The 16,031-nt window shown below is 34.8% G+C and overlaps 2 protein-coding genes across 2 annotated transcripts; one reads left to right on the plus strand and one right to left on the minus strand.

The window, feature by feature from the left end:
• The first annotated feature begins 346 nt into the window (after nt 1-346).
• On the plus strand, nt 347-5,699 carry LOC105348455 (beta-hexosaminidase subunit alpha). The gene is made up of 13 exons (XM_034447490.2): nt 347-568; nt 881-1,154; nt 1,246-1,308; nt 1,581-1,630; nt 1,835-1,945; nt 2,028-2,129; nt 2,215-2,353; nt 2,440-2,632; nt 3,075-3,231; nt 3,666-3,849; nt 4,076-4,166; nt 4,290-4,394; nt 4,648-5,699. Exons 1-13 carry the CDS (start codon nt 464-466, stop codon nt 4,856-4,858), a joined length of 1,785 nt encoding a protein of 594 aa, XP_034303381.2. The 5' UTR covers nt 347-463; the 3' UTR covers nt 4,859-5,699.
• An 813-nt stretch (nt 5,700-6,512) lies between these two features.
• LOC105332559 (uncharacterized) lies at nt 6,513-10,919 on the minus strand. Its single transcript, XM_011435189.4, has 4 exons — nt 9,162-10,919; nt 8,975-9,058; nt 8,200-8,296; nt 6,513-7,916 (listed from the first exon to the last, which is right to left on the minus strand). Exons 1-4 carry the CDS (start codon nt 9,192-9,194, stop codon nt 7,099-7,101), a joined length of 1,032 nt encoding a protein of 343 aa, XP_011433491.1. The 5' UTR covers nt 9,195-10,919; the 3' UTR covers nt 6,513-7,098.
• Nucleotides 10,920-16,031: the final 5,112 nt, after the last annotated feature.

Consider the following 16,031-nt stretch of genomic DNA (forward strand, 5'->3'; position numbering starts at 1 on the left):
ACTAAAAACCGTTCCATACATGTATAGTGTATTAATTTTGAATGCAAACACAGTACAGAAAAGTTATAACTTTGCACATATGACTGCATGAAAATAAAAAGATACATATTCATGCGCACTCGAACTGTACTCATCCTCGTCAAATTAAAAAAAAAATGAAAGACGTTTGGTACCTAAAGATTAAGGAAGGTAAAAGAATTCACTCAGTGCAACATAAGGTTTTTGTACACTATGAAAGAGGTGCGTGACTTACTTTGATAGTATTTTTTCTTCACTTGCATATCTTATCTATGTGCATTGTATATGTGCAACTACATGAATTTTATCAGATATATATGGCAAACTGAGTTTCGTTATCTTGATATGTGTTGAATATTCAACACAATAAAACATTCTTTAGTTGCTAAGACGTTCCTTCTTAACACAAATTCCTCATTAGAGGACCAGTAACTTCCGCGACAAGATGGCCGACCACATGGTCGTCCGTTTGACTGCATGCTTTTTCTGGATGTTTCCTCTTGCTCTCGAAGCTAAATTAACTTACATAGCTATACGACTTCCTCTAAAGGTAAGTGCGTTTATTTCATTACATCTCTTTGACCATAGAGGTCAACTTAGATTTTGGATTTTATAAATCATGACGAAAGAAACGAAAGAAATGTTTACCAGTAATGAAACAGTTGCACCTTTTGTAGTCAGTTGGATCGTCCTAATAAATTAGGATGTTTCTAGCGAAAGCCTTAGTCCTCACCCTTGGAAAAGTATCACACTACTTATAACGAATCATCAAACTGTCAAGATTTGTATATTTTGTTCACTGATCAAACTGAAGAGAATTTACAATGTATTAGACCCGTGAGCTTATCGTCTTTGTGGACAGGGTGAACAAGCCGCCCCCGGAGCTCCTTGGCCGTTACCGAGAACCTGGACCAAAAGTACCACACGACTGATGGTGGATCCTACAAACTTCCGGTTTGCGTCATCTATGACGTATTGTGACATTGTGACATCAGCATTTGATCGCTATTATAGAATACTCCAATTGGAAAAGGCATCCTCGCTGTCAGGACTGGGACAGGTTATAACGTCACTGAGTGTAGATGTCTCTAACAAAACATGTCCGGGATACCCCGATCCTAACATGGACGAATCGTGTGAGTAGTCTAGGAAACGGAACAACTTAGTCGTAAGTACGTACAATACAAAATGGATATCACCTTTTCTTTTATTGTTTTATTTTTTCAGACAACCTAACGATTGGCACAACATCTCGTTTGACCTCAGCCACTGTGTGGGGCGCACTAAGAGGTAACCGCTTTAGTCTGTGTAACATTGAAACTAAAGCTAAAAAATTCTAAACATGTAGGGACTGCGATCAGGATTTTATCTATAATGGCTAATATTAATATTTAGTACACTGTTAATGTCAATTAGATCAAGAATCGGAGTTATCATAAATATAAACAAAATTATCAAGAAAGGAATTCTTCTTGAATTTGATGATACGTCAAACCTTGACATTACATACATTGCTGTTTTGATACAAAAGGTCAAATTAATGTACGTTTTCTTACCAACAGGTTTAGAAACATTCAGCCAGCTGATTTACAAAGACGAACAGGAACAACAGGTACGTCATCTGTCAAATGACATCATCTGCGTGTCCCAAAATTGCCCAATAAACAGATTTATATATTTTCAAATTTAAAGTAAATTTTAAATATTTTGATCAAATGTTTCCCTTTTCCTGCAACCGTGTTTATGTTTGGTAATGTTTTCATTTTCTGACGATATTGCAGCCTCAGTTTGTTATCTTAATTTCCTTTCTTGACAGCTATTTGTAAACAAAACACAGATCATTGACCAGCCTCGGTTTCACTACCGTGGAATCATGTTAGACACTGCTAGACATTTTCTTCCGATGCCGATTCTCTTAAAGAACCTGGTGAGTATGAAATAACTTATCGAACTTTTTGAATGCAATAGAATTCATTGTCATACATGAGTACATGAGTTAATATTTTTAGGATGCAATGGCGTACAACAAATTCAACGTGTTCCATTGGCATATAGTGGATGACCAGTCATTTCCGTACGAAAGTGTGGAATTTCCGAAGTTGACAGAAAAGGTAAGTATGAAAAGTCTACAAATGGTACTTTTGTATATGTCCAATCCTGTCATATATGAGCCGTTTTTTTATTTGCATGTTTCAGGGAGCGTATGGTCCGAAGCTTATTTACACGCAGGAAAATGTAAAGCATGTGATTGACGAGGCTAGGTTACGGGGAATCAGGGTCATTCCTGAGTTTGACACTCCTGGACACACACAATCATGGGGAAAAGCGTTCAGATGTACGCAGATTTTTTTTAAAGTTTCAGAAGCATTTTAATATCCACCTAATTTCAAAATAACACCAACCCGATTTACCGCCTTTCAGCTCTATTGACGCCATGTTGGGAGGACGGCAAGCCGGGAGTTGCTAAGCCGAACTTTCATGGAGCGTACGAAATAATGGATCCCTCAAGGGACTCGACCTTTACTTTCATGGAGAAATTCATTGGGGAGGTTGTCAAGGTTTTCCCCGACCAATATCTCCATTTAGGAATGGATGAATCCTACCCGGCATGCTGGTAAATCCAATATTTGTTTGGTTTTATTGTTCAAAGCATATTGAGTTATGTTTGAAAGAATTACAATTAATAATATAATTTAAAACTATCTATTGTAAAAATTCTACTCTTATCTTCTCAGCAATTGGAGTAAATAAAATTAAAATAAAGCATTAAAAGTTATCATATGAAATATCATTTCCTTTCGGAATTTATGACAAACCATTTTGTAATACTGTTGCTTTAAACAAAGCATTTATATGTATGTACAAGCTTTTTTCTTCCAAAATATGAATAACAGAAGTTTGAACACCACAACTTTCTGTCATTGAAGTACATGTACCGAATAACTGTGTTACTTTACAAATCTTTGTTTCCGAAAAAAAAAATTAATTTGCAGCCAATAAAAAGGTAGCCATTTGTAAACATAAGTTTTAGTTTTATATCGCAATTTGTTTTCCAGGAAATCGAGTCCAAACATTACATCGTTCATGAAGGAGAACAACATCAGTACATACGTCCAGCTGATGGAGTTATACGTCACCAAGGTGCTTGATATCGTGGAGAGGACCAACAAAAGCTACGTCATCTGGCAGGACCCCATAGAAGACGGGACTAAGGTCAGCTGACTGTGCGTCACTTCCTGTTTCAGAAGACGGTTGTTCCAAATAAATTCGGTCGCAAAATTAATCGTGGCTTATTCTGAATTATATTCTTCTCAAATTTTAAATTGCTTTATTTACGTCTGGATAATTGACGGTCTTATTGATTATCTTGATTATCCAGCGTATTTAACTATCTATTCGATTGAACTAAGTATATTTCTCGTCACTAAAACTAAAGGCTGCAAATACATATATACATGAGTAACTTAAGGGAGGGGGCAAGAGGGATGTGCGCTGCTTCTTTCATTTTTTAGCGAAACGTTTTTCCTATAGTCCTAAATTTTAAAAAAAAAGCATTAAAAGAAACTGGTCTTCCACTTTATAAAAAGAGAAAAACGATGCATGCTACTTGCCAGAAATTTGAGGTTTACGTAACTGCTGTTTTACAGGCTAAGCCTGACACTATTGTTGAAGTGTGGCGGGGAAACTCCACCGTCCCCTGGCAGCACTACATGACCCGGATCGCCAGTCAGGGCTACAAGACCATTCTCTCCTCCTGCTGGTACCTCAACTATATCAGCTACGGTCAGGACTGGAGAAAGTACTACAAGTGCGAACCCCAAAACTTTACAGGTGAATGTGATGAGGCGTTACTGGTAAAACGTATTGTTTTAATGGCCGTAATGGTCGTAAGTGTATTTCCTACATCACTAAAAAGGAAGTAGATGTCTACTTGAAGAAATACCCCCCCCCCCCCCCCCGAAAAAGAAAATCATATCTTACGTGACTGCTTCGACCAATCCGATGCTCTTTTTCTGCAATCATTAAAATGCGTTTTAATAAAATACATTGTACTCAGGTAGCGCTGAACAACACAGCAATGTGATCGGAGGAGAGGCGTGTGTGTGGGCGGAGTACATCGACGGCACCAACATCCTGTCCACCCTCTGGTAAACACCACAATGTTTATCTTTAACATATCCTGCACTTATTAAATACTGGAATGTGAAGAAACCTGTCCACGATAAGTTATTGGTCACAACAGTAGTTTTATGTAATTATTTTTAACCAAGGCCACGTGCGTCGGCTGTAGCAGAACGATTGTGGAGTAGCCGTGACGTCACAGACGTGGAGAGCGCGAAATTCAGGTTGGATCAGCAGAGATGTCGAATGGTGAAGTAAGAAATTAAAAGTCTTTTTCATCAATGGATGGCCATTGTGAGCAGCTTTTTACACAAATTTACAAATTTTGTAGGTTTTTAATAGAAAACTGCGTAGTTTCGAATTATTTTTCCGAGCAGAATTTAACAGATATCTCAATGACAAAATTCATTCCAGTGAGAGTTATAACTTTTATCAGATGGTCAAAGTTCCTCAATAGACATTGTGTACACATTTTTGAGGACTTATTGTACCACCTCTCTTCCGTAGACGGGGAATTCCCGCCAAGCCGATTCTGGACGGCTACTGTGGAGATTATGAATTCGGATTTCCGGAGAGTATGGGGATCTACAAACAGGAGACACAAGAGGAGCATCCCAATACATCGGCCGGTTCACCTGTCTGGTCGAGCTCCTCCTTAACGTTTACTCTTTTGCTGATTTTGGCACAGAAAATAGTCCGCATATTTTATCATTTGTAGAAATACCTGGTAACATATAACATGTAACACTGTACATCAATAACAATACATTTTCATAACATATAACCAATGTTTACCTCAAGCTCAGTCAGCATTTCTACAGTATTTAATTTTTAATGATGTTCTACTAGTATCTACCCAAAGGAAAAGGGTATTTTTTTAATCACAAGGCAAATGACGTTCAAAGATGATCGACAAAGCATCGCTAAATGGAAATGACTTCTGCCTACATGTACATCAATTTGGTCAATATATGCACAATATTAATTTTATTTTCTTGGTCTAATTTGATGTATAGATCTATTGATTTGATTACAATTTGTGTCGCACAAAGTTGATTTCATTTCATTTTAGTTCTTATCAAAGGGCAGATCACTCTATCTGCAGTAGTGGGTCGTGTTTTTATTCTACAGGTTGTACATATATAAGGAAGGTAGACCTGCATATATTTGAGTTGAAAATGATAAATCAAAATAAAAAAAATAAAGTAAAGAAAAGACGACTAGTTTGTCGATATTTTTTGTTTAGCCGTTTCATGTGTTTAATATAATTGTTCATATAACGGAACAAGTCATGTTCATCATGAGGAAGAAAGAACGCATTTTTTTTCTTCAATAAAATAGTCTATATTTGAAAAAATATCTATATTGAAATATATTGTATTGAATAGGAATGTTAAATAATAATTTTATCAGAGAATTAATGGTATTTTACCGGGATTTCTTTTTTATTTTGAGTGCGCATTTTAAATTATCATTTTTTAAAATAAATCTGCGATCATTATTAAGTCAAGAAATTGTATTGAAATTCTTTATACATATTGTAAATTGCGTATGTTTACATGTAGACATTTTTGCTGTTTAATTATTGTTTATAAGTTTAACATAAAGGTAATAATAAATCTAAAATACCTGCCATCTTTCAGACAGTACATCACGTGCGTACCGAATAAATCTACCTGGGTGGCGCAGTGATAGCACACCTGGGTAGAGATACCTGTACAAATAGCCATTACTTAGTTGTATCCATTTAAAACCTTTTTTTATCTTGTTAGGCGTATCAATTTGTTAATATTCCTGAGTTGGCGAAATTCTAGAATTCTTCCCTTCCTCTATGTGTACCGAAGACATTGCCTTATTTTTATATATCAAACATCGTTAATCTATCATTAATTGATGTTCTAATTCATCATAATTTTGTCGGCTATTTGTAAGCCATCTTGTTTTATGCAGACTTTTTATTGACCAGTGACAACACAGTTACTCTTTCTACACCTGTAATTGTTCCAGGTATACAGGTATCTCCAGGTATACATAGGTACACAGACAGGTTCATATGCCTAATCTATCTCAGAAAATCTGTTTTAAAATTTGAAGAAAATCAATCATATCATATAGATAAATAAATATACAATGTACTTTGTCTATGTCTGGAAGCACCAACAAACTTAAAATTGAAATAATTGTTTAAGAAAAAAAATCACAAAGTATTGAAAACCAAGAAAAATGCGATCTACTATATACCAGTATTTGTCATTTGGTCAGCTTAAGGAATGTACAAGTTTTGTATAGATAGTTCGACTGTGAATGCCTCCCATCAGACAAGCCCTGATTAAATGTTGATGATTCCGGTGACATTTATCGGGCGGTGATTGAGATTTTAGAGTTAGGTATCAAATCCTGGGCAGAAATATTGACCAGTGCAAATGACCACAATAAAACCGCGCCGCTTGATCTCACCTGGACAGGTATCAAGGTCGGCGAGAGAGAGAGTGATCCCGAATTAATGGATGTTTATTTCAATATGGAGACTATATTTAACACCATTATTACAAATTTATTCACATGGTCATACCAGAAAACAATCATATTTTATTTCGATTGATAGATCGGAAACACGTATATATACCTAAAATATACTTACACAATGAATAAACAGACAAACAGGGGGACTAGGTAGATGCCCTATTGTTCAAGTTACATGGCTTTTTCCAAACCACATCATGATTAGGCCGGTGTATGTATTTTATACATGTATAAACATTGTTATATAAGAATCGTTTCTTTTTTCAAGCTATCAATTCAAATTATGTTTAAGATATGCTGTATCTTGTGCTATTAACGAATGCTTTGTCATCATGACTTTTAAAGAAATGAATGCTAACACAAAGAAACAAGTCCCAATGTTGATACTTAAAATCACAACTGGTCTTCGTATGGATAATATCATATAAATCCATTTCACAATGTTGTTCCTTGCCGGAATAAAATGGGTCTGGTTCTGATATTAGTTCGTGTAGTTCCGATGGGTTGACTCTCCATTAGGATGGGTATACCCGCCGGAGATTGGTTACTGAACATGTTAACTCCTAGATTCTGTCCCCGATTCCTCAGTATAGAGAGTCCTGTGTTAGGCGAACGGAATGGAATGGCCTGTCTATTAGTTTGTGGAACCATTAGGTTACTGGCCTGCACAGTGGTAAATTCCTCCGGAATTCTCGTCTCTATCGAGTTGATCATATTCAGCGCGCCCCCTGGTGGATCTGAAAACACGGAGAAACCGGAGTTCAGGTCTTGTTGTGTTTCGCGGAATGCCGGAAGAAGTCGATTATTGACGAACTGAGAGTTGCCGTTTCTGAGAACGCTGTTGCCGTCTTGACCTCTGGCTGTGGAGATAATTCTATCGTTCCCAAGCTGGGGATCTCTAAGTATAAACACAGTGTTATCGTTTCCATTTGTTTCCGTCGGTCGCTCCTGAAAAACGGGAAGGTTTCCAATAAAACGTGGTTCCGGCGGGAAAAAGTCACCTCCGTCGTCGCGCGGCGTCTCCACGAATGTTCCGTTCTCTAGAATCCTCTGTACGCTTCGGTTGGTGAATCGCGGGATAAGGGATCGGACGGTTTGCCGCGTTCTTGGAAACCAGCAGTAACTTCCGGTGAAGCTGTGGCAGCAGATTTGTGGTGCGTCACATCCGGCATCATCAAAACAGTCGACAGAAAACTGCTGAATCATGTTGACCCGAGGGTCAGGGCAGGTGCCCTCTCTAGGAAGGTCAAACACTGAAACCAGAACAAAGGACAGATAAAACAGTAAACCACCCTGTGTCTGACACAACACAGTAAAATGATACGAATCTGGTGATCTTAAAGAATAGGTGCTAACTGTGTGGCAGTTACAGTTAGTATCCCTCATAGCTTCCGATTACATATTGATGTTAAATGAAATGGGAAGAACAATTACAAAGTGTCTGAGTGTAGGACTAGTTGCTGTCCTCATAAGAGAGAGATGGGTACTGAAAACTTGTTAACAGTTCTTCCCAATCTGTATACAAGTAGAATTTACCATTGACACACGATGGCTCCTTCAGAAAACATGGACCTGACTCCCTACAGTTCTGATAGGAAAGGTCGCAGGTCTCCCCGAAATTACACTCCACGATCTGGGAATACACATACAATGAACATCTTAATTTACATGTAATCATTTTTATAATATCTCATGCAGAATCTTTTTGGTGCATTTTATAATAAATGAATATGATATGATTTTGTAAAAATCTTGTCTAAAAGATCATCACAAAAAACATCTTGTGTAAAGGTTTGCCTCGTTTTTAATTTATCCTGAGAAAGGTTTGTTGAAAAGCTCCATTTGTCAGAACTTGTGCTCAAACACAATGCATATTAAGGTATATATACAATAAAATATTATGTTCAAATTAAACCAAGCCCAATTTATAATTCGCCCAATGACAATAAGGACTAATGCCATGGGACGATAATTTTCCTCATACAGTATATCGAGGTTTTATTAGAATCCATAGGTTTACCATGGTCTGTCCCAGGTAAATTTCCGATCTTGAGAGTCAAGACTGATATAATATTCTTCATCGAATGTTTTATACGTTTGGTTTCATTGGTATAATCATTGATGTATAGATTTTTATCGGTGTTAAAGTTAACTTTACGATTGCAAAGAACATTTCAATTTTGCAGGTATGGTCTCGTGCATTTCACTGATACTAAATTAGGCTTGATAGCTCAAATGCAAAATATACCCCTTCCTATAAAAAGGGTGATATATATAAAGTGTTGACTATGAAAAGAAAAAAAATACTTACAGAACATGAATGACGGCGAACAACATTTATCCATGGATTTCGAAAACGGATTTGCGCATCACTTATTTGAATTAAACCAATAATCTACAAAATTAATTAGAAAACAAATTATGATTTCAATTCAAATTATAGAATTTAATTGTAAACGACGATTAATATAATTTTCCATTATAGAATAGTAACCTACCCACAAGCACCGACAGAAAACACCAAACCCCATCTTATTACACTCTGGTCTCCCACATGAACATCGTTGGCGCTCCGTCCGCTAGCGACGTGAATGTCGAGCCCGATGTCTATAAATGTTCCTGATATAACAGGATAATAAAACGGCCGGTGGACTGGGGGGAGTTCACTTGGTCTGTCTGGGGCGACCAATCACTTCCTCGTTACAGATCACAGGGAACCTTACATCGATGCTTGTTCCTTGCATTCTTACATGATATACAGGTTGCGACGACATTTCAATTTTTATTTGACTGAACTTAAAACGAATTGATAAACACAGCTCGACCATGTTTTTATTTTCCTGTCAATTTGTGATTGATTTAATTCCATGTTTTTTTTTTGCGATTAATTCATTTCAAACTATCATTTTTTTTTTTACCGCATTGGTTTTTATTTACTTCAACCAGAAGCAGATATTCACTTCATTTTTTCATATCATTGCTTTACTTAAACAATATATATTTGTATTTTCATAAAATAAAGAACAAACTTTTTGCCTGTCTTTATTTGGTAAAGTCGTTTCTGCAGTTAAGAGGGCTCGATAGTCGAGGCCATTTTTTGGTTTCTTTTAAAAGAAGAGCTCCGCAAAAAATGGAGGAAAAATCTCCAAATGTCAAAGGTTAGATTTATGGATTTTTATCATATACTTCATAGCTTAAAAACTCGTATGAAGCACTGACGGTTTATCTGTTGACAATCCACTCTCCTTCAATTGTACTTATGTATAGAGTTTCTACAATGGAATAATTTAGCTAAATATGTTTGCAGAATGTCCAATACACAGATGGGTATATCAGGTTTTCACACAATGATATTTGTGTATTTGAATCGTAATGCGTGTCAACACGTGTATCACCAATGACCCAAAAGCACTAATTGAACATAACGTTTGTGAACCGAAATGAGGACATAGGTTTTGAATTAAACTGACCTAGAGAGCATCATCGCTGGCTAATTACGGCAGGGCCCGGGGTCATGAACCGATGAATCGGATTACATCTAGTGGCGACATAACAATAAATTATCAATTAAACTCGGAATCTCTCTATTTACAACATGACAACACAAATACTAATTAATGTTCTAGCGACACCTTGGTATCCATTAAATGGACGAGGATTCCAAGAATGACAACTCGGGAAGAACGAAGCAAATCGGAGACCACGCTCTTTATCCCTCTTACCATTTGCCTGCGTTATAGAACGTCAGTAAAGTAACAGTCTACGAATTGTGTATGTTAATCAAGAGTATAGATGTGATATCAGGGGTGATCTCAACAGCGTGATGTAATGCATGTCCTGTTCAAACGAAGTGTTTGTAATCAACTGTAGAAATATGTAAAATGAATACTGTTTTCCTCAAAACTGATTGTAAATATGTTTGTATTTATTTTTCTCCTATTGTTTTTTGCAATTTAGTTTCATATTAAACAACATAATACCCTCCAATAATGTGGAGGAAAATAAAGAATATCTTACCTTATCTTAACTTATGACCTTTTTGTGTTTGTTTGGATTTCTTTGAATGCGGTTTTCAAAGAAACTCAGTATGCCTAAAATATTTCATAAATACAGTTATTTCTGCTCTTGCTCTATATCAAGTTTAATATTCGGATTGCATGACCGTGGTTTATTCTGTATTTGAACAATGATAAGATTTAAACTCTATACTTACACACAATCTAAAAGTTAGATTCAATAGATACAATTACCATAATTGACAATTGATTTAAACTCTATACTTACACACAATCTAAAAGTTACATTCAAAAGATACAAATTACCATAACTGTCATTCTGTAAAAAGGAAATTACGCTTATGATAGTATATATTCCAAAGAAAAATAATGTGTTTTGTCAAAAGTTTCGCAGTTGCTAACATCCTTTAAATTTTTTAATAAAGGGCCATTGTTCCAAATTTTAATGTTTGAAACGAATTTATTTTTCTACGGTGAGAAAATGCGACGGTCAACGAGGGTAAGTTGACGCCGTGGGTCGTGGTTTGTCAGAATATTGTCTGTTTCTACTTTAGGTGATTTGTTTACAAATTAAGTATGACGTACAAATTCACGTTCATTCATTCAAACATATGGTACATGTACATGAGGACAATACTGCAATATTATAATATAAATATGAATTATGCTAGCTGCAGGTCTGTAGCTTCCGGTCTGAAATAAAATCGGATGGAGGTCGTCCATCCGAAATTTTCAGACCGGGAGCTACAGACCTGCAGCTAGGATTATGCCAGAAATATAGACAAATGCATCAATTGGTAATAATCGGATAATGAACACAGTTAAGTAAAGAAGGGAGATACTATCACGCATATAGGCGCGTACGTGCATACTATTTCATCTTCACTCGAGCGCGCAATTCAAGTTGGATCAAGATAAGCTCTGTTTGCGTTATTTTTAAAAATGAATATTGCGTGTGTGTTGCAATCTACTTCCATAAAGTATTAATAGAATAATTACTGACTGTGACGTCAATTAAGAACTGAAGCAATTTATTTTTTGCAACGAAAGCATACATTATCCGAAATATTATAACCCCGTCTAAGGGAGGCAAAATGTATTTATTCAGATCGTTAAAATTGTGTTTTATCAAAGCAGAAAAATAATTGAAATTCGATGCTTCTTACTGGGTTTAAAATCAGTGTACAAACATGAGAAGAACTCGTGACAATTGAATAATAGCGGCTCGCTCGATTCTATGATCAATGAATTGATCTCCAACACTGCAAAGAATTATTGGAAGAATGGCAGGTTGAAACCATTGTTTATTTTGTTTAAGTGCACCAGCTCAATGTGTTTTTAGGCCAATGTTATCATCATGATTGTAAACTTTTGATAGCTTTTATCTGATAATAAAAACAACATTTATCACGAAATATGCAATATTTGATTCTAGATAAGGGAATAGATATCATGATTGTTCAAAGCAGATTAGGATTATCCTCACAGAATTACACGTATGACTTACAGTATAATGAAGAATTCTAACAGTAATATCTAAATGGTAATAGAATCTTAGTTTCTCTGCTTAATTAAAAGCTTTATAATTTACAAAGTTTTATATTTCAAAATTTCACTGATAAAATATAGAAACGACTAGAGTTTTTTAAAAAAAAAGGATGAGACACTCAGATTCAAATACATTGAACCCCAAACCCAAAGAAATCATGACTTGAAAAATGAAATTTCACAAACTGATGTAGACCAAAAGGTATTAGACGTTTAAGAATACTCAAAGGCTACTCTCGGCATTTTTGTGAGGTTGATATTTATGGACGAATCTGCATGGAAGAGTTGAATTGTGTATTGTCATGCCTCATCTGTATAATTATGTAAACGTTGTTAATTGAAAGATAGAGCACAATATTTCTTCTTGTTTAGGAACATTTTTGAGAAGTAAAATCTACCGACGTGTATTAAAAATTTAATTTGCAGATTCTATCTGTTTTTAATCATTAATGGAACATACATGTAAAAATGCTCGTCTCCGTTTATGAGTTAAACCATATGATGATTCTCCGATGGTTCATGTGGAAGTTGCACAAAAATACTTATCTGGCGTTAGCAGGTTATGTAAATTTGTCTGCAATGATCGCTACCTTTAGGTACCAATCAACCAGCAAAGGAAGCATTTTATTTCTTATATCTGCATATTTCCCTGAACCTCTCTTCAATTATCCATATAACGGGAGTAAATGAAGGTGACCTTCAGGGTCTTGTCGATAAGTACGCTGGAAAGAAAAGTTCAAAGAATGTGTGTATTCATCCGTGGATAAACTGATTGAAACTACGTGGTGAGACTCTGATTTAGTTTGTAAGTGGCTGTTTTTGGACACAATGAATTTTCTTGACATTTCTTCTTTTCATCCTGTCCTACAGCTTTTTCATTGATTTCTAACCAGATTCGTTTATTTGATTAACGTGTAATCGTTTTTAGCATATATTTATCTTTTGAATAACGAAAAAAGAAGATTTTTACCTCTACATTATGGTAGTCAACTTAAAAGTACATTGAATAGATTGTAATTTCAATTGAAGGCTTTATTAAATAATCATAATTTGCCCTTGGAATTAACTAAAATAGTGCTAATTTGATCCCAAGTTAACATTGGAGTTCAAGGGGGAAAATAAATTAAAATCTTATAATCTTTTAAATGTCTTTAAGTACAAGTTATCTTACAAATCTCCTGATCAAAAGTTGCATTAGCCTTTACTTTAAAAAAATGTCAAAACCCACTCAAAAATGACCGTATACATTTTAAGAAATTAACTTTTTCTTAATGTTTTGATTGAGAGCGGACATGACATTCTACATTCTCCAGAAACTGTTTGTCATTCTGATGTGATATGGTTCAGATCAATCAAAACTGTTTAATTCACATCAGATATACACGTACTACCTTTAAAATTAAAGAAAAAAATACTGAGCTGATTAATATAATGGTATTTATGCTGAAATAGATAAATATAACAAGGGCTTGTAAAAAAATGTCTATATGAATGCTTCTAAAAACTTTGACTGTACTTTTAAAGACTTCTTACCAATCCACTACATGTATTTGAATGTACAGATCTTTTCTCTCTAATCAACACCTATATCTGTACCAATAATTGATACATTGGAATTAAACCACAATATTTATAGTTGAGACTTTCCTGGGTTACGAGATTTTACTTCACACCTTTGTTTTGTGAACGATCCTAACAAAGTAGATATGTGGTAACTCTCTTAGTACTTTTGTAGTGCCAGTAGAATCTGTACCTTGTCTCAATACTTTTGTAGTGCCAGAACGTCGTAACTATATTAGTATCCTACGTAACGATGAACATAACCAAACAGGAACGGTCTTTGATGGCACAATTTAGATGTGGAATCCTTCTTCTCAGAGTCGAAACTGGTCGTTATCGAAATGAACCTCTTCAAGAACGTTATTGTGTTCTGTGTAAAAGCAATTCAATTGAAGATGAAAAACATTTTATTTTTCAATGCAAATTCTACGAAAATAATAGAAACTCTTTCTTTCACAGTATAAACTTAGATACAAACCTAGATGAAACTGTCAACTTAAATATCATTATGGGAAAAAATCAAAGTCAAACTGCCGAATATCTCAATTTGATTTATTCAGTTAGACAAAGTTATCTGTACAAATCAAAGTAAACTCATGCGCTCAATCAAATGTATATACTATATTTGTATATTCTTTTGTATATTCTTGTAGATTTCAAAGTGACACATAGGTCCAAAGGGCCGGGTATAATTCGATGATGTATAATATTGTATTGCAGTATACCTATGACACACACATTTCACTATAATAAAATATTTACTTACTTAGTACTTTTGTAGTGCCAGTACAATCTGTACCTTATCTCAGTACTTTTGTAGTGCCAGTACGTCGAAACTCTTTTAGTATTTTGGTAACGCCCTTACTATCTGTACCTTACCTACACGCTCTTCGAATTATAACTCATTGTCCAAGAAATCAAAATTTCTCGAAATATTTCGTAATTTGACAAACACAGATTTCTACAGTTCTTGTGCATTCAACATTTACGTAATTTCTTTGAGAAATAATTTATGAAACAATTAAAGACTCAAAAAACCATATTTTTCATTCATTAACATCTGATTTTATTATGTCTAAGCGATGTCATCCCTAATAGCTTTGCAAATATGGTTATGGGGGACTGAGTACGACATGATGAGAAGTTATAATAGGATGTGCTGAACCAATATGTGTTCTATTTCCTATGACGTTATGTGTTGATACATGTTTTTATTAAATTAATTATACAAAAGTGTAAAATAGAAAATCAACTCTATATCAAAAGAGATCTAGAGAAATGGGAATAAAAATTAATTTGAAAAAAACAATTTCGAGAATATTAACTTGCTTTGCTATGGTAACGAGGTCAGGGGTTAAGTAAATATACTTTGAACAAAAGTAATTTTAAACACGTCGTCGTGCTGTAATTTTCACAGAATAAAGCTATTAGTTAATGCTTATTTTAGATATATCTACAAGTTCAAGTATCTGTCGAAAGTCGACAAAGGAACTTGATTGCAACATCCCATCCTATTTCTACAACCTTTAACTTTGGAATACCTGCAAGAACATGCATAGAACAAACTCACCTGAGTAATGACGTTATCGAATCGAGTTCATATGCACCAGTACTTTCGACATCTGTTAAGTTAAAAGTCGAGCAAATTATAAAGTCATTAATAAAATGTTTTGGTCACGGTGTTTTGAATATTAGCAATCTTCCTTTATTTTCAGATGTAATCTTTTGGCATTTAAAGAAATTTACTACCATCGTTGCAAATGTTGAACAGGAAAATTTGCCCTTTTTTACACCGGCCTCATACCCAAGTCATGCACGCATATGATTTGAATTTTAACTAAATTAAATGCTGAAAAATGTAATTACACAGAACCTTGGTTTGAACATATTTTATTGTATATATAATATACAAAGGGTTCGACCACAAGTTCTTGCAACTTACTAGGTTCTCACCCAATTACAAGTAATTTGCAATTGTCATAAAACATGGTACAGGTATATACACATATATTGAAAAAAAAATGGTAAAGAACAAAATAGTATACTTATGTAAATCTGCGAGAATTGATTATAAAGTTCTGCACAGCTGTGAAAATTCTAACATTAGTTTTATAATCTAGGTTGTCATTACCCCATAGCAAAGTACAGAACCTTCACAAATGATGTTCAAAAGACTTATTTACAGACACTACCATAATCAATAGATGTTTTCATTTTTATACATGATTTTATTAATGCAATATA

This window comes from Magallana gigas, chromosome 2 (assembly GCF_963853765.1).
Source record: "Magallana gigas chromosome 2, xbMagGiga1.1, whole genome shotgun sequence".
NCBI lineage: Eukaryota > Metazoa > Mollusca > Bivalvia > Ostreida > Ostreidae > Magallana > Magallana gigas.

Excerpts from the sequence above, each read along its gene's own strand:
- LOC105348455 (XM_034447490.2), top strand. The coding sequence starts at position 464 with ATGGCCGACCACATGGTCGTCCGTTTGACTGCATGCTTTTTCTGGATG. Across the intron at positions 2,633-3,074 it reads GAATCCTACCCGGCATGCTG|GAAATCGAGTCCAAACATTA; the intron begins GTAAATCCAATA and ends TTTGTTTTCCAG. Across the intron at positions 4,167-4,289 it reads AACATCCTGTCCACCCTCTG|GCCACGTGCGTCGGCTGTAG; the intron begins GTAAACACCACA and ends TTTTTAACCAAG.
- LOC105332559 (XM_011435189.4), bottom strand. The coding sequence starts at position 9,194 with ATGGGGTTTGGTGTTTTCTGTCGGTGCTTGTGG. Across the intron at positions 8,297-8,974 it reads TTCGCCGTCATTCATGTTCT|ATCGTGGAGTGTAATTTCGG; the intron begins GTAAGTATTTTT and ends GTGTATTCCCAG. Across the intron at positions 7,917-8,199 it reads GGAGCCATCGTGTGTCAATG|TGTTTGACCTTCCTAGAGAG; the intron begins GTAAATTCTACT and ends TTCTGGTTTCAG.